The sequence below is a fragment of the Passer domesticus genome, chromosome 5 (assembly GCF_036417665.1).
Source record: "Passer domesticus isolate bPasDom1 chromosome 5, bPasDom1.hap1, whole genome shotgun sequence".
Lineage (NCBI taxonomy): Eukaryota > Metazoa > Chordata > Aves > Passeriformes > Passeridae > Passer > Passer domesticus.
The window spans coordinates 44353356-44376986 of NC_087478.1; the positions used below are offsets into that span (position 1 = coordinate 44353356).

The 23631-nt window shown below is 39.8% G+C and overlaps 1 protein-coding gene across 7 annotated transcripts; it reads left to right on the forward strand.

Moving 5' to 3' along the window:
* The first annotated feature begins 1716 nt into the window (after positions 1-1716).
* On the forward strand, positions 1717-23129 carry TMPO (thymopoietin). 7 transcript variants are annotated; one of them, XM_064419795.1, is made up of 11 exons: positions 1717-2127; positions 9621-9747; positions 11377-11532; positions 13051-13151; positions 17705-17824; positions 17938-18033; positions 18560-18670; positions 19487-19576; positions 19656-19721; positions 19879-19970; positions 21238-23129. In XM_064419795.1, exons 1-11 carry the CDS (start codon positions 1885-1887, stop codon positions 21527-21529), a joined length of 1494 nt encoding a protein of 497 aa, XP_064275865.1. In that variant the 5' UTR covers positions 1717-1884; the 3' UTR covers positions 21530-23129. The 7 variants fall into 7 exon arrangements, with proteins under 7 accessions (XP_064275865.1, XP_064275867.1, XP_064275868.1 ...); XM_064419797.1 differs by lacking the exons at positions 17705-17824; positions 17938-18033; XM_064419796.1 differs by lacking the exons at positions 19487-19576; positions 19656-19721 and having other exon boundaries at positions 1718-2127.
* Positions 23130-23631: the final 502 nt, after the last annotated feature.

Here is a 23631-nt window from a genome sequence, read left to right on the forward strand (position 1 = left end):
ACCCAGTTTCCCCTTATGCTGCTTGAAAACGTTTTAGACTTGATACGAGTTAAAGTTATTTTTTACATTAGTATGATAGCTGAAGAAGCTCTCTAAAGGATGCTGTGCAACCCATTCCATATCTGGAAAAGAAGCAAATTCTTAAAGGTAGAGGAAAGACTATTTTACAAGCCACCTAAAAGCTTTTCAAGGTGAAAAATATTGTCCATGCTTTAAATTAGTACTATCAAATTTGAGTAGGAATTCCATTTCCTTTAAGCATTTGCAAAACACCTGTTAAGTAATACCCACAAACGTAAATTTTGGGTAAGATATGCTGAAAAAAATAGATAGAACCATCTAATTTGTTCTATTCAACCTTAAAAGCAAGTTATAGCAGCCAATCCACATTGATACATTACTTTTTACTGTGTACATGTGTGGTGTCAGTGGAGGAAGATGTTTCTACCCACTGTTCAGCTTCATTGCCAAAGAAACTGAACAGGTTAAGTATGTGCACCAAGAACCGAGCGCTTTCAGACCCAAATCATAAAGAATTTCAGATGACTGCCACCTCACAGAGCTACTAGCACAACAAGGTAAATTAAACGCCCCAAGCTAAGCTTCTCCCTCCTCCCAATTACTTTGTTAAGCCACAACAATTCTTCAGTGGGAAGCGTCAAGCTTCCTGTGGGTGGGTCCTTGATCTGTCTCGAAATTACCTACCACAAAAAATAATCCTCATCAACTTCATCTAGCTGATACTGAGGCTATGGCAAGGCAAATAGGAACAGGCACCAGGACAGCTCCATGATGGAGCACACAACAGCAGTGGAAATCTCTTTCCCCAACAGCAATTTAGAACTTTCTGGTACACAAAGAGTAGGTGCAAACATCAATAATCCCGTTTCAGATCTATGACTTAAAATTAAAATAGCCACATTTAAATTCTAATCTCCGGGATGCTGCAAGGCAGTTCTCAAAAGCATAGGATACGTGGTCAGATACACACGGAACCTTCCCATCACAACACAGCAGTGCGTGTTGCCAGCAAGCAGCGTGCAAACACAGCAGGATTTAACCCGCTTGCTTAAGGACTGCAAGACTGCAGTTGCGAACTCAGTCGAACTTCCCCAGCAGGGACACACTTGGGACATTTTAGAAGCCGACTTTACAAGTAAGTAAATAAAACAACTACGCGCCTTTCAAACTCTGCGGTACCATAGATGCGAGCTCGGGGTATTTTTGCGTTTCGGCGGCAGTCACACTAAGAGATGAGCTACCGATTTCCCGGCTGGATTCCTTCTGGAGCCCGCCAGACAAGGGGCTGGGCGAGGGCGGGGATCCCGCGGGAGAGAGGGATAGAGGGCTGCCGTGCCCCAGGTGCCTGCGGGGCAGGTGTCGCGGCGGGACACCGGGATCACGGCAGGTAACCGGGATCGCGTTAACCGCCTCCCCCGCGGCAGGGAGGGGCGCTCCGGGCGGCGGGACACCCCTGTCACGGACAGGGCCCGGAGAGGCCCCGGCACCGCCGGGACCCGCGGGCAGCGCCCCCGGCCTCGGCCGCGCCCGCGAGCGCCGCCCCGCGCGCCTCTCCCGCCCGAGCCGAATTTAAACTGCGTTACTGTCCCTCGCGCAAAGCACCAACGCCGCTGCTCCCGCGCGTCCCGCCCCCTTTCCGCCCACCAGCCAATAGCGGGGCCGCTTCGTTGCCCTTCCCGCCAATCAGGACGCAGTTTATTGCTGGCTGGGAAGAAGCGCTCGGTGCGCGCGCCCGCCCGCTGTGGAGCTGGTCCCTGGCGCGGAGCAGGCGAGTCCTCCTCCTCCTCCCGCTCCCCCGCCCCTTCTCCCCGCGCTTTGTTGGTGCCTCTCCCGGGAGAGCGGCGGCGGCTGCGGCCGGCGGCGATGCCCGAGTTCCTGGCCGATCCGTCGGTGCTGACCAAGGAGAAGCTGAAGAGCGAGCTGATCGCTAACAATGTGAGCCTCCCCGGCGGCGAGCAGCGCAAGGACGTGTACGTGCAGCTCTACCTGCAGCACCTCACCGCCCGCAACCCGCCCGCCCTCGCGCAGCCCGACTTTTCCAGCGACGAGGAGCGGGAGCCCACGCCTCTCGGCGCCCGGAGCCGCGGAGCTGCTGCCGCCGGGCGGGTGAGTACCGCTGCCTCCTGCCCGCGCCGCCTCGGCTTCCCGGCAGCCTCGGGCCCGCTTTCCCGCCCGAACGGGGCCGGCCGCCTCCGCCCGCCCGCGCGGCTCGGCGGGCGGCACAACGCGCCGGGGTGCCCGCACGCGGTCTGGAGAGTCTCCGGCTGGGCTGGGGGCGGGATCGTGCCCGGCCGGGACGGTCCCGCCGCCTGGGGAGAGGGGCAGCGGCGCTGCCGGGCGGCCGCCCCGCGCCGGGGGCGGGCTGGGACGGCGGGTCGGTGCCGCGGGCCGCCGGCTGCTCCTCCAGGCACCCTGAGCGCCCTTTGGAGCGGCTGGCTCGGGGGGCACGGGCAGCGCGTGGAGAGTGCCGCTGTAAATTGGGAAACCTGTACTGCAGCTTGGCGAGCGGTGTCCTAAGGAGGCTGTTTCGGTGTAGAGGGAACGAAGCGAGAGAACTGCACGAGGTTGTAACTTGCTCGGGAAAGGACTCCGGTCCGCTGTCTCGGTTGTACGGCGGCAACGCTACTCGGTGTAAATGCCTCTAAATGAAAGGATGAAGCTGTGGGAACAGCTGGTTTGTTTCGCTTAATGAAGCAGACTGTTTAGTGTAAAGAGGGTCTGCGTAATGTACACATCTTGCTCGTACCTCTGAGATGTGTATCACAGCAAAGCGCCTCTGCTGCCTGTTCAGTTAGTCCACTGTGCTTGTTTTCTTAGACTTCACACATGTGAGGAAGGAGGGAAAGCTGATGCCATTTGAAATTTTTGTCTTTGGGAAGCTGTGATTTCTTTCTTCGCTTTTCATAAGTGGACTATAAATTTGCATATCTTGAGAAAGCAGTCTTGTAATTGATAATTGTAAGATGTCTGATCTCGAGGAAAGGCTTGGATAATGATTATCAGCTTCCGGAGTCCTAATGCGTGTGATAGTGAAACTATTTAATTGTATCTTAGATACTGTGTTTCAAAGGTCATTAGTTAAGGGAGTGGCGAGAAACGGAGTCCTTTTGAAGGTCTTTCACTTTCACGCTTTAACCTTCAAAAGCCCAAGAGAACAGTTCTTGAATTAAAAAATTAAAAACTACAACTTCAAGAATAAGGGATCTCTGAAACCAAGTTATTTTCCTTAGCATCTGTCTATTTCAGACACTTAACTGGCATTCGCTGAATGCAGGTGCAGTGAAACAGACATTTCTCGGACTTAGCGTGGTCTGCTGATAGCATTCATAAGGTGCTTTTGAGTAAAACAGGATGAGCTTGAATCTGACTTGTTTCATGCTTGTCGGAGGAGGAGCACCTCAGAACTGCTAGTTCCTATCCCAGATCAGAGTTTTCCTTTCCACAGTGCTTAAGTTTAAACAATTATGGGTGACTTTTTTGATGTTTACAGAATGGGTGGTACTCCTACACTTCTGTTAACAATGTCTGGAAGGCTCTGTGCTATTTATGCTTATCTTGTGTGTTAGTATCAGCACACTGTATCATCAGAAGTTCCAGAACTTCAGCAAATACTGTAGTGAGAGCTGATCAGATTTGGGTTTCTTGTGCCCTGTGTTTTGTCGCCATCCTCTTGAGCTAACCCTCCCCCCACCAACGACCAACCCCAGCCAAAACACTCAGAAAAATCCCAAGCAAAACAAACTTGGATGATTGTGTGCTTGTTGCCTTCGTTGTGCCACTTGAGTAGTCCTGCAACTGCTTGTAGCCGGAGTAAGTGTTGTCCCTGTCAATGTCTTTGGCATAAGGGGGTTTCTCTGATCAGGTGTCCTTCAAAAAGATTAGCACACACGTCTCCAGAGCAATTTGCTCCCAGAACAATTGGAAAGAGGAGGAAGAGTGAGGGAAGGCTGACATCCCAGGGGACTGGGATTCTGGTGAAAAACCAAAGCAAAATATCTTAATAAGATTGAGAGGACAGGAGGGAAAGCACTCAGACGTCTGAAAGTTAGAAATAGTGGGCAAGGGAGGCAGCTGGAACTGCAAGGATTTATGGAAAGGAGGAATAAAGTAAAAGAACGGGCCTTCCCCCGCCCCTCTGTGGGCCCGCTCGTCCTTCCCGTTACCGAGCAGATATTCGGGAGGCTCTCGGGACCGGAGCAGCCGCGGGCGGGGCGGCGCGGGCCGGCCGCCAGGGGGCGCGCTCAGCCGGTGCCCTGGGCTCCTGCAGGGGACAGGCTTCGCTTTCCTCACAGCGGGGGTGAGCAGCAAGTGCAGAGGGGTCATCTCAATGGCCGTGCTGCAGCGCTGAAAGCTACACCCGCTCCCTTAATACTGGCCTTAGAGCTTTGACATGGCATTAGTAGTTTTGAACTGTCTACACTGTCATTTTAGTGGGGTTTTTCCAAGTTCTGAACATCGGATAATGCATTTAAGTGCATATTTTCTATTAATAAAAGCTGTGCAGAGACAAAATCCTGTAGTTTGAATTATTTTCTAAATTATGTGTTTTGAATCCGTCACTCTTCTGGCTTAGCTCTATCCAGCCCAAGAATATATAGCTCACTTTGGCTACCTATTCTTACCAGAACAGGAAAATCTTTTAAAATCATGCCCTTTTGTGCCTCAGTCTGATAATATTGTCTGGAGGAGCCAGCTTCTCCAGCTCTACTAATGTTTTTGAGCAACTCTTTTACTTTTTTCCCTTAAGCCTGTTTAGCATAGTGGTATGTGAGGACAGTGACTAGGTGTGCAAGACACTGTTTTGCTGCATCTGAATGCTCCTTGTCCTGGTTAGTTATGGGCTGAATGTCAGCAAAGATAGCTCACAGGAAAAATAACTATGAAATTACATTTTTGCCTCCCTAGGACCATTATTTTAAAGCATGTACCAAAACTATTGTCTTGATGCTGTTGTCAAACAGGAGCTGTTCAGAGCTTAGAATGCATAGATTGTTATGACTGAGCTTGTTGTGTGTTTCATGTCCTGGAAGAATCACTTCTAAAGCATATATTGAGCGATAATTTTGACCTTTAAAGTGATTATATTAAAAAGATCAGTCAAATGTGTCCTGTTAATGAAAGTATGAGAACATCTGGACCTGAAGGGCCTGTTTGAAAGGTCATACATGGTTTGAAAGGTCATACAGGTAAGGATGTTTGGTTTGGTGAGGTGAGGGGGGAAGAGTTGTTTGTTTGGATTGTTGAGGTTTTTTGTTCTGATCAAGTAATTAAGTAAATAAAGAGCAGCTTCAGCTCATCATAGTTGGAATGCTGTCGTTGTGATATCTGTACCTGAGGGAACAACAGCTTCAACCCCTTCCCTACTGGAGAGGAGAAAGTAATAGTAAAAGTGGTAGTTTATGAAGATTACGTTTGTGGAAAGTGTACTGGATAGGTACATCCAGTATACTTTCCACAGAAGCATCTGTGCATGCCCAGTGAAGGCAGGGAATCTATTCAGTGTTTCCTGTGTGGCTGTATGTCTTCATTACAATGTGCCACACAAACCTTCACCCAGCAAACAGTTTAAATCCTTTGTGGCCTTTTAAAAAGCGCTCATCTGCTGGCTGAGAGAAAGCTGAAATAAGATGACAAAGTAATTTCCGCTACAGTGAGAAGTCCTGCCAGGCTGTTCTGCACCTTCAGACTTTGAGTGGGTGCATTTCCTTCACCAAGTAACGTGGAAATTAGTGTCTGGGAGGAGAAGGGGGTGGAAGGGTTGAATAGTCCATAATCTTATAATTTATGACTGTTACTGTACATAGGCTTGGAAATTTTAAGTCTGGCACTTACTAATTAAGGTTAAAAGGTAGTAAATTCTCCAAGTTGCGTGTATCGGTATCTTTTGAATTGCTGCTGCATAATTCCCTTTCCATTGTGTATTTTGTCGGTCCTGTAGCTCTTGGTAAATATTGTCTCCAGGCCTTTAAGGTTAAAAAGTTCAGGAGGACTTGATTTTTATAAAGGGAAATTCTATTGGAGGAAATTATTGTGTATGGTAGAATAAAAAGTACAAGGGGATCTATCTATTTTACAATATAAATCTATTATTAATACTTTGCATATCCAGCTCCTTCAGCTCTCCTAAGAGAAATAGTTATTTGTTACTAGAGGGAACTCTGCAAACTGGAGAATTAAACAGCATTCTTCTGGTGTGATTTGGGCTTTCTTTAGCCTATCTTAACCTCATTCAGAGAAATCGTAAATAAGCCCTGACCCTTCCTGTGTCTAGTAATGAATCTGTGCCTGTTTGGGATTAAAATCCTTGTGTATCCTGATGTAGATACCATTTAATTTGGGATTTGAAAATAGTTTTTGGTGATGTCCCATAGTTGTTGGTTTTATTATTTAACAGCTTCTTCAACATGTTTCTTATGCTTGTCTTTGGGACAGTGCTAGGACTAGTACAGGCACTTATGGAGTTTGCCTAATTAAGCTGATTTCTGGCTGTTAATTTCTATTCAGCAGGAATGCCTAGGGTAGGTTCTAAGGCTGAATTCTGGTTGTTTGCATTGTCTGCTGTTCTTGCTAGCAAAAGAATGAGAAAGCTTTGTGCTGTCAAGAGATGATACTTGGAGAAGATGAACTTCTCTTATGCTGTTGTTTTTCTGTGGCCCTGGTACTGAGAATGCTGTGTGGCAGCCCCGTGCTTATAATTCACTTCAGTGCTTGTTTGAAGAGTTAGTTCCGAGGCAATTGGAAACCGAGCCTGACAGGTACCACTACCAAATTGCTGTTTCTGATGTGAACAAATCTCTCTCAAGTGAAGTATGCAGATAATCTTCTGTTTTCTAGAAAATAGCAATGACTAGCAATTTTTTTTTTTATGCTGTGAGCTCTGGATCGGATTAGAAGATCTTCAGATAAGGATTTATTGATTTGGGTATATTGTTGCAAAAATATTTACATAGATTTGGGTGTATTATCTGCAAAAATATTTACGTATGGGTAAAATGGTCAGTGGCACTACCTTACAATGGCAAATTCTGCCACAATTTCATTTCAAGCACTTCATCTCTGCACCACAGTAAGACAAATTTTGCTAGTGGTCTTGAAACAGGTAAATGAGGGTGTGGGGTTTGTTTGTTTGTATTTAACTTACAGTGTTAAACTTTTAGGCTAGCTCTTTTTGGTCTGTCTCATGGTGTGGTCCAGCAGACAAGTTGTCCTGATTCACAGGAAGCATAGTGATGCATTTTACTATAATAGCAGTGGTAATTAAATGTAGCATTGTTGCTGAAGTTGATGCTGTCATACCACAGCTGAGGTGTGAGAAATTCTTCTATCCAGCCTTATGCTTCTAGGAACTCACCTTGTGGTCCAGTGAATGGTTAGATGGCAGTTTTCTACTTGTACAAGGGAAGTAATTTGCTCCTGCTCTAAGGAGAATAGGTGTTCAAAAGTAAAAGCTGTGACCTTGCAGAACACAAAATGAACTCATCTGGCCCAATTATTGAAGAACACAGATTGCTTTCAACTTCCTTCATCCCCTCCCTACTCTTTTTCTTTGCTGAAACTGGCTGTTTTGATGATCTCTGTTTCTGACAGTAGTGCAGGAAAAAGTGAAATGGTATTTTGAAGGAAACAAAGCCACAAAGAAACCATGAGATGTGTAAGTTTACTTGTGTTAGAGTACCCTGGTACTCATTAGTTGCAGTTAGATTTCTGATGGCTAAGATTTCTGTAAAGCATCCAGAATGCTGAGTAGTTTTTCTGGTGTATATTGTTGTAGTCTCTTCTGTGGTCTCTAAGTGAATAAAAGTAGAGATACGTTACATTAGGATTCCAGTTGTTCTAACGTGTTATTGGAATGTTGATTTGCTGCACCATGGTATTTTTTTTTCTGAAATATGGACTAGCATCTTGATTAATCTGCTTGGTGATGTGGGCAAACACCAGAGCTGTCATTAGTCTAAACAGATCTCAACAAGAAAACACAGCATTTTTTTCAGAACTTTTTTCTGTTTGGACAGTTCAGTAGTCCAGAAAAAACCACATTTAATATGAAATTAACATTTATGTCAAGTTAAATATTGCATTATGTCATGACAAACATGTTCAAAAGTGAAAAGTCTTGTGCAGATGCAGGTTGATTGTTTCTTGTATATCGTTCAATTGCTGCAAAAACTAATTAGGAGTGGAATGACTGATAAAGTGAGCTGTAAATCTATGTTTGGTCAAATCTGTTTTTTAATGACCCTATACTTTCTTTGGACTGTTGGGAGGCTATTTCTTAAAGAAATGCCATGATCCTTCAGCAGCTGATTTTAAGCTTATCGTGCTGGAATATCCAGAAGTCAGAGGAAAGTTTGGAGTCAGATATATTTGGGAAACCCTCATTCAGTCCCTGCTTAGTTTTAAAATACCAAGATATTTGAGGCAAGACCAAGCTTGCATGCAAATAAATATTGAACTTGCATTAATAGCTAGATAGATACTATTAGTTTGTGTAAATCATCTTGAAGTGTTTTGTTGCTATCTTATAAAATGCCACAAGGAGAAGACCTGTTAATCATTACTGAGTGTTTATAGCCTATTTGTATTTGGAGTTTGTCTTTTGATAGTACCAAAAAAACCCCCAAAAAACAGATAGGCCCTCTGGACAACTGAGTTGAGAAAAATGCTAAGTGCAGAAATTGTTTCTGTTTATATAATGCAACTTTGAGATACAAATATGAGTTATTTTAAAGCAGTATCAAGGGCTCTCTAGTAAAGAGTATGCAAATCCTAAGCATGCTTTTTTGTGTCTTACCTCTTCACTTTTACAATCTCTATTGTAGCAACAGAGGCTCCCCAAGTTGAAGTGTTATGATCACTCTGTTTGGATCGAGCGGAAACTGCTAATTTAGGAGTAGCATCTCAGCAGATTATTTTGATAACCATCTGCATGTGGTGATGGTGCATTGCCAAGTGCTCAAGTAGCGTTGCCAGAGTTGGATTTAGAATTTTTTAGAGCTACAAGTATCAGAGGCCTAAGCAGACAAGCAGGGTTTTGAAAATATGAGACTGTTTCTGATTTTTGCCTTTCCTGTACTGACCTTGTAATGTCATGTAATCTCACAGAGAATGACAGGACAAGTAGTAATAGGGGTTTTGGAAACTTCGTTGAAGGTAGAACTTGTTCCATATCATTAGAGGAGGAAACGACCTATCAGGTAGAAAAATAATGCAAAGAAATGCCAATGTAACATAAATATTTGTAGTTTTATGTAGTGATAATGAAATGGCTAGAGGCTTGCTTTTCCAGTCATAGGAAAGCAATCCTTTCCCGCTGTGTACTTGAGCTTCAAATGAAAACATAAGACCAGAATGAGTGATTTCAAGAGGAGACTTGTAATAGATATTTCCTTCCTAAGCAGAAAACTTGTACATGTTTTCTTAGTAGGGGTAAATGTTTATACTGTTTCACATAGGCTTTAGTAGTGATCATGGATGAGAATAGAATTAATTTCTTCTGGATTTATATGTTTAGTACACTGTTTTTCTGTTCCCTTAGAAGAAAAAGATGTGTTCAGTATTAACTGGAAACACCGTCTCTCATTTGTCCCTCCTGTTCTCAGAAAGCTACAAAGAAAACTGACAAACCCAGACCAGAGGAGAAGGATGGCCTAGATGTAACAGAGATGAGTAATGAAGACCTTCAAGAGCAACTTATGAAGTATGGAGTAAATCCTGGCCCAATTGTAGGTAGGTCAATTGAACTAGTAGATATTAATCTGATTTATTTCTCACCATAGCTCACTTGTAAAGTTTCACTGATACAGTTACTTTTTAGTACAAGTACTGTTGCAATCCTACTTCCCACCTAGGATATTTGCATTGAACTGTTTACATTGAGAAGTCCTGAAGCATTGCAGGTGAGCAAGTCTGCAGTTTGCTTCTCCTGTTCTAGGCCAGCTAGAGATGTTCCAACTTCTTTTCTGAAGCTGTGTAACTATTAGTTAAAGTTCAGTGCTGGAGTAGTTATAGTTAGGTCTTCTGATTCAGAGGTTTAGATCTGGGCCCACTTAACTAGGAAATACGTCTTACATAATAACCTAATAGTATTGAGAGCAGAATGAGAACAGGGAACTTCCCTTTCCCTAGAGCATTTCCTACTCACTGCATTGTGCAGTAATGTTTTCCTTTGCTAATGTTTTTCTCTAGCCTAGCATTCTGTCCTGTGTGCTGGCCTATATCAGGAGTAGGCCTGACCCCAGCCAAATCTCCTGCCTTGGGCACTGGTCTGTGATGTCAGATCAAAGTGCCTTGCTTTTCAGGTTGTGCAGTAGCCTAATGGCAAGGGAATTTGATTTCACAACTCTTGGAAAAAGATTGTTGTTTGTAGTATGCAGAGCCTTCTGTGGAATGTTCTTGAAATCCTAGGATGGAAGTGTCCATGACTGAGCCTACAGTCCTGTGTGTATTCAAAGTCTTATCTGTAATATTTTCGGTTAGCTGATTCTGCATGCCTTGCTGTTCATCCTGTACTTCTTGGATAGTACTCAAGAACCTGTGTAGTCCACTGGAAAGGCATTTACATTCAGTCTAATTTATTGCCTTTAATTCTTAGAGGGTATGGACTCTTCCTTGAGAGGCTGCCATTTCTTTTAAATGGTGGTTTCCTCTTATCAGCAAACTTCAAAAGTTAGATTTTTGTTTTCTGCAGCTGACAGCTCAGGCACCAGTCACCTCTACAGATTTTTGCCAACGAAGTCCAGATGTGGAAGTATGTGCTAGACTTAAAATTTTTTAGACAGCTGTCCTCTTGGCTCAAGCAAGCCAACCTCATGGCTACATGGCAGCAAGCAGAAAGTTCTGTTCTTGCTGCTTGCTTGCATTACCTCTGATGCTTATTGGACTGAAGGCAAAGGCAGGGGAATTCATTCCAGGTAAGAGAATTAGAAGAATAATCTGCATGGAAATTGTTGCCCTTGCACTATCAAATTCACTCTTTTTTGGTGAGGGAATAGCAACTTGTATATTGCAGCATATGAAACAAAACATCTAATAAGCAGGTACATTCCCTTTCCACAGATTTCCTTTCTATAACTTTCAGCGTACAAAGAGGTCTGAGTTTATCTAAGTATTCTCTTAAACTGAAAAGTTAGAGACCTTAGAGGCAGAGTTGTGTACTTAGTATCTGTATCTATACTGTATATCTGTACACATACACACATAGATATATATATAGAGAGAGAGATACTCTGGGCTGATGAAAAATAAATAAAACATTATGTTCAGAAATTCCCAAAGAATATGTAACAGCCAAGTTCTATCAGTCAAGTCAGGAATGATTAAAGCTGTTTCTTTAGCATGTATCCTTCCTTGTTATAGCTACTACTAGGAAACTTTATGAGAAAAAGCTTTTGAAACTGATGGAACAAGGTCCTGACCTGAAGGCACCTGTGCCTCTCCCAGCAATTTCCGCTACTGAGAACACCAGACAAAATGGAAACAATGATTCTGACCAGTACAGTGACAATGAGGAAGGTAAGACTCGAGTGGAACTTGCATGGGAACAGTTCAAATTATAGATAAGTAATACTTACAGTAGAAATAACCTGAAGAGGTATGATCTTGCTGTTGGGCAAGGCTGTAGGCCTTGTCAGTCATGTACTTGATCATGCAGTACCAGCACAGTGATCCAGGTGCCTGTTCTGGGAAAGGAAACCTTTTGCTACTGACTTGGTCCCTTTTATCCATTTTCTCTAGACTGGATGGAGCCTGTAAATCCAATAGACAGGAGAACTACATATTGGGTGTTTCAATGTTCTTTGCACTTCATACTTAAGTACTAGTCCAATTTTGTCTTATGGTGCTCACAGTAGTTACTTACTGTGGGTTAATGAATGAATGTTTATTAAATTTTTGTTCTTTTTTGTTTAATGGCTAACACTTATGATTCAACCCCTTTTATGCTCTGTTCCTTATGGTCTTAGTTGGGGGTGGGTTGATTGGTTGGTCCTGGGTGTGTGTTTTTTGGGTTTTAATATCAAGTTCATATCAAGCATGTGTAGTGTTGGGGGAAGTGGAACTGAGAAAACACCATTGTGCAATTTACAAAAAATAAAAACAGCACAGATTTTAAAAACTGTGCTTGAATGGATTGTTAGAAGATGCTTATTTAGTGTGGTTTGGTTTTGGGAGTGGGATTGTGTTGTTTTTTACATGAATTTCCATGGACATAGGACAGAAAGGGTTGAAATACAAATAATAATTAGATTGATCTCCCCTGCATTTTTGGGCTTATTTTTCAACTTTTATATCTTTCACTTTTAAGGGGGAAAGGATATTAGATATTGATTTATTCATGTTTGGGACAGCCAAGAGCCCAGTCACAACTGGCTGCTAACTTCTTATAGTTACATATGCATCATATAAATACTGAAGTGTTCACATACTGGGAAAAAAACTTAAACCCAAACATTCCCCTTCTCCCCTACAAAAAAAAAGTTTTTTGTTAATAAATCTTAAATAAGTTGATGTAAAGCTATTAGAATTTTAGAAAAGCAGTGTAAGTAAAGTATCCTTTTATGGGTGAGATGACTGCTAACTACTCTTTCTATTGCATCAAAAATGGGGTTTTATATAAAAGGACATATATTAGAGGAAACTTGGCTAACAATTTCAAACAACATCAAGCTTCAATACCTTTACTACAATCACTAATAGAATGGTACTTTGGTTAAAGGAGTTGCAATTTGATAGCAGTTTCTAAATGTACCTGCTGGATTTTTCAAGGCTTATCTGAAATGTAGGATTTTTAGCAAAAAAAGTAAATATGTGGATCAGTGCTTTGAAATAATTTTAAGGCTATTCTTCAAAAGTCTTTGTTCTTATAAATTTAAAGTATAAGAAATATACCTGTTTCACAGCTTTTTAAAGAAATGTTAACTCATAAGAGTTATGTTGTCTCTCAAAATGAATTTTTATTAAAATACATTTGGTTTCAACTAGTACAATAACCAGTAGTATTATAGAAACTAGTTATATTAAAACTGGTTGCAGATCCGAAGGCTGAGCTGAGGCTGGAGAAGAGAGAACCTCTGAAAGCCAGGACGAAGACACCAGTAGCACTCAAACAAAAGAGAGTCGTTGAACACAACCAGGTATGTTTGTCATGGTGGCACGTGGAACAGCTACTAACTGCAGGTGATGTGCTCACTAAACACCTTGCTACCTTTAACATCACATTTGACTAAGTGAGCTGTGATGGTTTTTAAAAGTTCTTTTAGAAAGCCTGTTTTAACATAGCATGAAAATCTTGTGAATTAACTATAATGGCTGTTTTTAGCATGTCTGATAATGTTCAAAGTTATGGTCTGCTAAAAGCTGTTTGACTTGCCAGCTGCTGTAGCACCTCCTGGAGAAGAACAGTAGGCAACCTTAACATGTTTAGTTTTGGAGACCTGGCAGATTTAAATCACATGGGCTGGTGGCTTTCTGTTGGATGCTCACAATCAACTTGATTTAATAAAAGCAGTGGTTTCTCAAAAAAAGAAAAGTTAGGAAAAAGGAATCTGTGGGAGTTTTTGGTTTTTTTTAACAAGTGTTTTTAAATACATACATATATATATGATTAGATATCTACAGATACAGGTATGCATTTTAAATACATCTGTTTAATGACTCATTTAAATGTAATTTGTGAAGTAATGTATTTGGGTATATGCCTGTATGTACAGGTGTGTGGATGTGTGTACACACATATGCTATCTATGTGCTATGTAATGTTTTTTCTTCAACTGTGTTGTAGCAGCAGTACTAGAGTAGACCAAAATTTGTTGAAAAACTTCTCCTGTGAAGAAAAAGAATAAATAACAAGTGTAGATCTCCCACCTGTATATACCACCTGTTCTTTACTTATAAATATTAGTTCTGCTCTCTTGATGGAAGAGGCATTTTACAGAAGCACCTCTGATTTTCAAACTGCTGAATGCAGGGTTTGGTAGTTGATGGTGATTTCCCCATCTGCTGTGAAAGTGTCACCACTTCTTCCCCAGCTTAGGGTACTTAAGAGTCTTTAGGGTGTTGTTCATCTGTCCAGGTAGTAGTGGAGTTATGCTACAGTAAAGGACTTGTAAAGAAACAGTCAGTGACTCAGAATCTGACTTGTTAATTGCTTAGTGTATTTTAGCAGATCGCAGTGAATTTTCTTAATACTTTGTTAAATGCCAGATGCTTGCTATTTAGATTCTGGGTGTATATGTATAAACATGCTTTAGCTATGGGTGTCTCTTAAAGCAGGTAAAATGTTGCTCTATGACCTTGAGTAATACAGCACAGCTGTGGAGATCCATAACTAGTTTGCTTACTTTAAGGTGGAGTTTTAGGGTGCAAGCTGAAGAGATTTGACTTCAAAAAATTAAAACACACATAGTTCAATGGACCAAACATTCTTCAATTTAATCAGGCAACATCTGCTTGTAATGGTCTTTATAATGAGCATCTTAATCTTTCGATTCTTGTATTTTAGGAATCACTTTTTTCAAAATTATTATTCTGCCAGAAATCCCTGTCAGCTTCAGTGTAATAAAGATATTTAATTCTGCTGTCAGCAAACAAAACTTGTAGCCTTCAGGAACTCACAGAATAAAAGAGATTTAGTGAGGTACTTTTGTGGTATTTTAAGTGATGATTTGTTTACTCAATTTTTTGTCATCCAGTTTCACTCTATTGGTATCAGGTTGTTACTCTTTTGGCAATCTTACACATGCAGTACAGATGCAATATTTTGCAACTTGCATATTTTAATTACCAGGAGTTAATCAAAAGAATAATAAAAAAATTTAAAAATTGCCAGATTCTTCAGAGACTCTCTTTAGTTTATTAAACCTTTTACCTTTGAACTTCTGATTGTTTCTTGGTTTATTTTTTGTTTTGTTTTTTAATACAGCAGACAAAACCTCCTAAAAAACCCAAAACAAACAGCCCCACCCACCCCCAGTTAAATTTTGCAGCTCTTGAAGCCAAGAACAACTTAATGCTTTTGGCTAGCAAATGTGTGTAGTCATGTATTTTGCTGAGAACAAAACCAGAACGTGGAGAAGAGTTTTTTTCCCTCCTCTTCTTCCTGTGGAATTGCATTGTAGGTTTTCAGCAATGTGTCTAGGGACTATACTCATCTGAAGAACTATTTCAGCTGTTGCGCATTGGCACAAAGATGGAGTGTCTGAGGCACGGTGAGGCTGAGCTGGTGGGCAGTGTGGTGTGAGCAGACTTGCTAGTTACTTCTAGGTCCTGTGCAGCACTGCTTTTAGACCAGACGTACGTAGCTTACAGGACTGTTTGTCATTTGGCATGGCTGGATGTAGCTGCTCTCTTGAGAAGAGTGCAAATAGATAGATAGTTATTAGGCAGACTGCTGCAAAAGAAATTGGGTGGGGAGGTTGAATATGGGTCTTATCAGTCAGTTGGCAGTGGAGGGCTGGAGGAACTTGAGCTCAGCTGTGTGTTTAATTACCTCTTTTTACATTGTAAAAAGTTGGCAGAAAACCCTAATTTAGATGCCCTCCACTAATCCAGTAGGTGAGTCTAGAGTAGGCGTTCAAAACTGAGCCTGACATGTCATAGTAAATGGCATTGGGCAGAAGGAGGCAGGCTAAACAATGTTAAATGTTAAGGAGCAATGTAGAACTAGTCTCTCTCCTGAAATTTTGTACAGTGACATTCTGCATGTGCTGTGTTCCCCTACTCCTCCCTGTATTTTTTTTTTTACTACCTGTATAGTAACTTGATAAGTGATAGCTGAGGTAAAGTCGTAATCTATAGCTCCACTGCTCATGAGTTATTTGACAGTTAGAAGCAGACACTGAGCACTGCTTGTGTACCACACTGTTGTAGTTTCTCTGGTTACGTTACAGGGTGTTGGTGTAACCAACATGAGCATTACATTTTGATAGGGTTAGAGGTCTGCTCTGTTGATAGCAAGGATAATTATAATTGTAGACAACAAGTTTTATTTCTTCATTTTGTCTGTTGACTGTGTTTTACTGAAATCTGGATGGGTTTTATGCAGTAGATTCTGGTTTTTCCTAGACTTTTCATGCAATAAAAAAATGGAAAGTTGGTACTTAAAACATATGATTAAAGCATTGGAAGAAGAGAGGCAGGTTTTAGTGAAGTGCTTCTAACTTTTATTAGAAGATAAGTAATTCATAATCAAATAGTCTGGAATGGGGAGCTCGTGGTTACTAGTATAAGTGAATTTGCCTTCCTCCTTTCTGGAGTAGATTGTTGGAGTAGAAGCACTCTGAAATTAGTATTTTTTTCTCTAAGCTTCTAAAGAACATCTCTCAAATAGAAGGTGTGTGGGATTGAGGTGGGGAATTGTGATTGTAGGTTGCAGGAAGGAATAGAATGCAGTGTCTGGTAAATATTTAAGAAGGAGTTAGAAGATGTTTCATCAAAAGTCTATTAAAATTGTAAAGAATTTTGGAAAATCAGGCTGAAATCTACAATTCTTGAAAAAAAAATCTGAATCTGTTTGGACCTGAGGTCTGTGCATTTGTTTTATTAAGTACTTCAGTGACTTGGCAATGAAGTGAAACACTTGTGCTCCCTCTGCTGTGTGTGTAGTAGCTGTTAGACAGAATTTGTCATAGAACCTTAAAGCAGCTCAGCATCTAGTTTTACTGTCCCCTCTCAATTAATACTTTTCAGCCAGTTCTCTTAACACATTGTTTTGGGGCTGGTACTGTTCTAGTGAAGTCATTTCCACTATTGAACCTGTAACTGACAGTTGCAGTGTATAATTTTATTTATTTAGCAATGAGTGTAACCCCCAAAAACTTGGTAATACATCACTCTGAGGTATTAACGTGCAAAGATAGAAGTATTAAAGTAATAATTTTTATTTTTAAGCTTAACCAAATAAAAAAGAAAATCTTGTATGTAATCTAGATGAAGCAGATCCACATCTCTCTTTCCATCTTGGAATTAGTTTTGAGGGGAGTATTTCCTTTGAGCATGAAACTTGCAGTAAAGCATAGGGAATGATGTGCTTTTGTTAATGGCTATAAAAGTTTGGTGCTTCGTGCTGTTACTTCAGTTTGTGAGAGATTTGTGTCAGGCTTGATTGTTTAAACCTGCTGTTATGTCAAAATTGTTAGTTTCAGCCCTGTACATTGAAACTTTTTAAGATCATTAAGTGTCTCTCCCTAACCCCTGTGGCTCAAGACTAGTTCCTGTTGAAACATAGGTGGCTGTGCATAAAGTGTGCCCACCTCTGCTTGAGATAATAGAACCCGATCTGTTTAGAGAAAAAGGTGATGCTTTCTGCTTATGCTCATAGATTTATTTTGTGTGTGTGTGTGTAGGCAGGAAATGCAATGGGACTGAAAGCTTTGTGTCTGCTGTCCATGACTTGATGTAACTCCTCATGTTAGCTCATTCTAGGGCAGTGAGGAAATTAGCAGTTTTTACTGTTGGACATTATCTATTCAGTTCTGTATTTGAACAACAGTATGCTCAAATATAAGTATTCTGGTCAGTGCTACTAATCTAGCTAGCTATTCATTATTGAATGCATTAGGATCCACAGTTTTTTGATTGTAGACATGTTGCTTCTGGAGTGTGCATGCTATTTTGGCTTTTGGTTGTGAGTATCCGATGTTTGGAGCTGGTTTTCATGTGTATGATCATGTGTTTGATGCTTGAATAGACCTATTCTCAAGATGGAGTTACTGAGACTGTCTGGACAAGTGGATCTTCAAAAAGTGGACCTCTGCAGGCATTTTCTAGGGAGTCTACAAGAGTGTCAAGAAGAACACCAAGAAAAAGGGTGATGAGAGGCTTTTGTAATAGACAAGCCTTTTTTTTTTTTTTTCTCTCACTCTTCAGGTCCCAGTGGCTCTTTTATTCAATTGTTGTCTTTTGTTTGTTTTAAACAAACAGGTGGAAGCTACAGCACAGTTGCCTATAGATGATGCAGTAATATCAGAGAGTACTCCCATAAATGAAACTGTATTGGCTGCGAGCAACGAGACCCTAGTAAATATGTTTAATCAATTGTGGTATTTTTCTGTAATGTATCCACTGACAAAATCATTCTATTTTGGTCAAATAGAAGACTGTTTTAAGGAAAATAAGAGTATTCAGTAGTTTTTAGAAACACAGTATCTGTTTTAGAACCTAATACTCTTCACTTTGAGATGGGACTAGGTCAACACCTAGGTCCCATCTAATGTCATTTGTCGGGGGGAGGGCTGAAAAGAACCACTTCAAAAGCTTAGATACTTTATTTAAGTACATGCAGAATATTTGCTTTGAAGTTTGGCTTTTCTTGTGAACTAAATAGCTTTTATGTTTCTAAATGGCTTAAAAGAAACTACTTGGAATGATAAGCAGTGTGTTTCCTTTGCTGATCTTGGAGCATCTTTTACATAACCTTCTTCAGTTAACTTCTAACATGCAATTCAATGCACATAAAGGTTTTGTTTTTTGGTTCTGCCACCTTGCCCCTTTTCATTTTGTATTTTGGCTGTTTCTGAGTTTGAACAATTTTGAATCTCGGCAGGTTGGCAATAGGGTGCCTGGAAATTTCAAGCATGCAGCTCCTACACTGTCAGTCAGTGAACTCTCAGACATGCCCAGAAGAACACCAAAGAAACTACTGATGTCAGCCGAAGTAAATAAATTAAAACTTAGATTGCTCTTCCTTACTCTCTGTGAACAAAATTCTTGTGTGTATGCGCTTACTTCTTAGTAAAGAGGGGGTGGAGGATGTCACTGCCCAGATGACACCAGTCAAAATTAACTAGTGTTGTCCCATGACATAAAACAGAATATAAACTCATTTTCATCTTCCCCTTTCAGATTTGGGTGTGTGTGTGAAAATCTGATTTTTCTTTTTTCCTAAGACAAATATGTTTTGATGTGTTATTTCTCTTGTGCTGCTATTTTTCTGAACAAAATGTAGATTTTTTTTTTCTTTTAAATTCTTTATAGGTCAAAGTAGAGTAGACTTGGGTTATCTCCCTTTGAGCTTGTAAATCAGCCTATGCTGAAAAAACGCAATGTGCTTTAATTTAGGGAATTAAGTAGTAGAATTACTTTAGACCAAATGCCTGAATTGAAAAAGCATCTGTAGATTCTTGACAGTTATCAAGAAAGAAAATAGTTCTTTTACTGTTAACTTATTCAGTCTGTCAAAAATTACATCTCTTGGAGAACTGTCTAAAGCACCTGCAAGTATATGTGATTGTATTAATGTAATACTGTAATGTGGAATTTTACATTACAAGATGCTGTTTGTCTGTTCATGTAGCTCTAGATAAAGCTGCTATTAACACTTCATTTACAATATGACTGCAATGTAGACTTATTTGTTAAATAGAATGTTGTGGGTTAACTTGATGTTCTATTCCAAACTGCTGATGGGATATTTCAGTTAGTACTTTACTGTACTGTAGTTTATTACAGCATACTATATGGTTTATTACAGCAAGAAGAGACAGATTGCCCACATCATTGCTTTTTAAATCATGTTGGTCACAACCAGTCCTGTGATCTGCTCAACACAGCCATGATAGAGGTGATGGTTAAGTTTTTATGATCATCTACATCATTGGCTCACAGGTGTATAGGATTTCTACAACTTCTTTATCTTAAAGGAAACTGAGGCGATCACTGAATGCTTTAAGACACCACAAGTGACTGGATGGCTGCCAATAATTAAGGTTAAACTTCTAAAACCCAAGAAGTAAACTTCTTGAATGGCACTGGGTGACTCATTCATTCTTACAAATTGCACATGGTAGTGGTCACTGAGCTAGCTTTGCAGAAACTCTTTGTTTTGCTGTCTGTTTGGTCTCTAACTGTTTTTTGGTTTCCTAGGTGCTGGAGAGAGCTACAGAAGAAAGAAGAGTAGAAAGGGATATTCTTAAAGAATTGTTCCCTTATGAAGTATCAACACCTACAGGAATTAGGTAATTCTAGGGTTTATGGGGGCTTTTTTCTCAGTTCTTGTAAACCTATTTAAGCTGAGAAATATATTTTGATTATATTGATAGATTTCTGAGGAATATTTTTTGCACTCTGGCTCACTGACATTTGTGACAGCCACCTATTCTTCCATTCTACATACATAGATTTGTAATGAAAACAGCTTTCTCTCTATTGAAATTGGAGGAGGGAGAGCCGGGTGGTACTACAGTAGGAATTATTACTGGAATTTCTGGGTGGTGAAAGCTAAATGGAAAGGGCTTTTCTGTGGTAATGACTTGCAATATTTAAGTTTTTGACAAGATGCAACTGCTTAGGCCTGCTGTAAATTAAGGAAAGATCTTGCAGCATATATTTGAGTTTTCTTTTGCAAAGCAAGAAAGAACTTTCAGATACCCTATTTTTACCTTTAGGTGGCAGTCATATTGATTACTCTTAGCATGAGTAAGGATGGCATCTAGGAAAGGCTATTACTTGTACATTTTGGGGGTTTTTTGTATCTTTATATTGAAATAAAAATTGAAGCAACCGTCTGGTTAATTAGGTAATTTTAAAAATTGCTTTGTTTAGAGGATATGTGAAAAAGTTTCCCATGTTTAGATGTGAAATCATCTCCTGCGTTTCCAACATATGAATTATAGCTTCAATTTAAACAGCAATTGCATAAACTCTTAACCATAAGGAGAATATATAGACCAGTTGCTACTGCTGTAGTGTATCTGCTGACTACTGAAGTTTGCTCTCCTGTTTTGAGGTCTAGTTAAATCTGTACCACTTTTTCTTCTCTTTTAAATAAAGATCACATATGTGTACTCCTTGTATAGAGGAACTTGGCAGTGTGCATGGGGTTTTTTAATCCTGACCGCTTTGTCTTTTGGCTCTGTGTATTGGCTTAGCCATCAGTTGATATTTTATTGGTCAGAAATAATCTTATGTTTAGAAATCCCAGCAGGGCTGCAAAAGTAATGATTAAAAAAGCAAACAGAGGGAGACACTTTCTACAGTTTGATTGCCAGCTATGATAATTTTTATGTGGATAGGGTGAAGTAGCATTTGAGGGGTTTTTTTAGAGTGTTTGCTCGAACACTGAATTATTAACTTAACATGTCTGTCAAGCTTCAAAAGTAGTATTACAGGGACTGTATTCACCAGAAATCATTCTTAGTTCTTTAATTATACTAAAACTTCCCTATGTACTTTAGATTGCTCTTTTAAATATGCGGTATTTCAATTTGATTTTTTTTTTGACAGTGCTAGCTGCCGTAGACCAATCAAAGGAGCTGCAAGCCGGCCTCTAGAGCACAGTGACTTCATACTGGAGGAAAGTTACTCTAAGTATGCACAAAAATACGGTACCTCGACTGACATCAAGTCGGAGAAACCGCCAATAAAAAAAGAACGCCCTGTTCCCCTGTGGATAAAAGTTCTTCTCTTTGTTATTGTTTCAGTCTTCATGTTTTTGGTTTATCAGTCAATGGAAACTAATCAAGGAAATCCTTTTTCTAAATACATGAAAATGGTCACTCCGGGCAGTGCCGAATGAATATATCTTTCTGAAAGGCACACCCAATTTGATCTCCTGTTTTTTAATTGTAGAGAACTCTTCTGCCCTCTCATCGGCTCAAGGACTTCTTACAAATAATGTGATTGGAACCTGATAAATTGGATAAATGAAGAAAGATAATATTAAATGGACATCGGTAACTTTCTGGACTTTGGACAAGTAGGAGATCACTGCCATAGGAGTAACATTTTTTTAAATCTTGGAACTTTTTGTAGGCTTTATTTTTTTAATGTGGACATCCTTTAAATTCACTTTTGAGAAAATGTATATTTGTTTTTGCAAGAACTTGGAAGCTGAGAAGGGCAAAAATGTAGTAAAATGTGAAGCTGTGTTTTTAAAGCTTTTCCTTTGTACAGAAAAGAAGTTGTACTTCTGTCTCTAGACTATAGTGGAGAAGGATTTTAACATGGGAAAAGGGAAATGCATTTCTTTATGCATTTTTCAGTAACAATATAACTGAATTTGATCTCTTAGGATGTAGAGAGAGTACAACAGCAACCTTTTCTGTAGATTACTGTAACTTTTTAGTAAATGTAACTGTAAACCTGTTTGCATTTCTGTAACAGTCTTAGTATCATATTAGTAACTCTGTTTAAGTGTAACTTCATTTAAATGTATCCCTTCATTTTAGTGCTTACAGTGTTGTAGCAGCTGAATACAAATCTAATTGGCAAGACATGTCTTAGAGGAACTTATTTATTAGTAATATGTGTGGGAAATAAAAACAACATCATAATACTTTGCTACTAAAATACTTTTTTGGGTCAAGATTGTTATCTGAAGCAGTCAAAATTCCAACATTAGCAGTGGTCTTTTTTCTTTTTTAAAAAAGCGAGGTCTTTCCAACACAGCTTTATGTGATTATCTTTAAATATTCATGTAGAGAAGTATTCGCAAAGTGTGAAAATTCCATATGAAGTTTTATTCTTGTATGAAGAGGGCATTGCTGCATTTTCTGCTAGTTTCATCTTTTAAGGTGAGATTTACTACTTTCATGCCATTGACTGTTTTTCTCAGTGGAAGCATGCTGAAACACTCTGTTGTGTAACTTGGTTGAGCAGGCAGCTGACTTCACTACCAATGAAGAGTGATAAGCAAAAATCTTTTCAAAGTGAATGTATACATTTTTGGTGTGCTTAAATCTGCAGCATACAGATGTTCAGTCTTATTGCTTGGTACAAAATTGCAATAAATCATACTACTTATTCTTAAAGTGCTACTTATAAAAAGCTGAGAACATTAGTTAATAGTCAATATCTTTTTACTCTAGGTACAAATATTGTGTAGACTATAGCTATGGGGAAGCTTTACTTTCTGTGAACTTTGGGACAAACTTGGTAATTTGTAGCAAAGCAATAGTTATGGGGTTTTTTTCCTGTTTAATGTTTTTTTTTTCCTTCTAAACTGCTTTTTTGAGTAATCCAAATAGCTAAACTTGTGTCCATCCTATAGGGGAATTGTAACATAAGACATTCACTTTTGGTGTCAAAAATGGAGAAAAATAAAAATGATTTTAATGTGTGTGGATTTTCCTTATCAAAATAAATGCATTGCTGAAAGGCAGCAAAAGCAAGACAAATGATGTATCAGTGGTGTCATTTTGTGCAGCTACAGTCTTCCATATTGAAAAAAAAATCTGATAATAAGCTCAGGTCAGTTCATGTCACCTGGTGGGAGGAATATCATCATATTTGCAGTATCAGTTTTGTGCCATACTCCTTTAGCCTATGTCGGGCCTTTAATTTGGATGGGAGGAGAAGATAGCTTTCATTTGTTCTTCAATGCTAAAGGAACTTTCTTTTCACTTTAAATTATTTCTCACAACACTTTGCATGTTTCAATGTAAAATAAATCTCTTTCCTAGTTACATGAAATACTCCAGGGATACTATTAACATCATCAAAGAAAAAAAGCAAGCTACAATCAAAACATAATGCAAACTGAATTATGTTACAATTAAATGTCATCATTCTTTCATTTTTGCACTGTTTTGGAGAATGCTCTCAGCTTCAGTGTTACCACAGATTATAGTTTATTAGAGAGGTCCTCAAAGTAACCCACATCTAGTTCAGTTGTAGTTG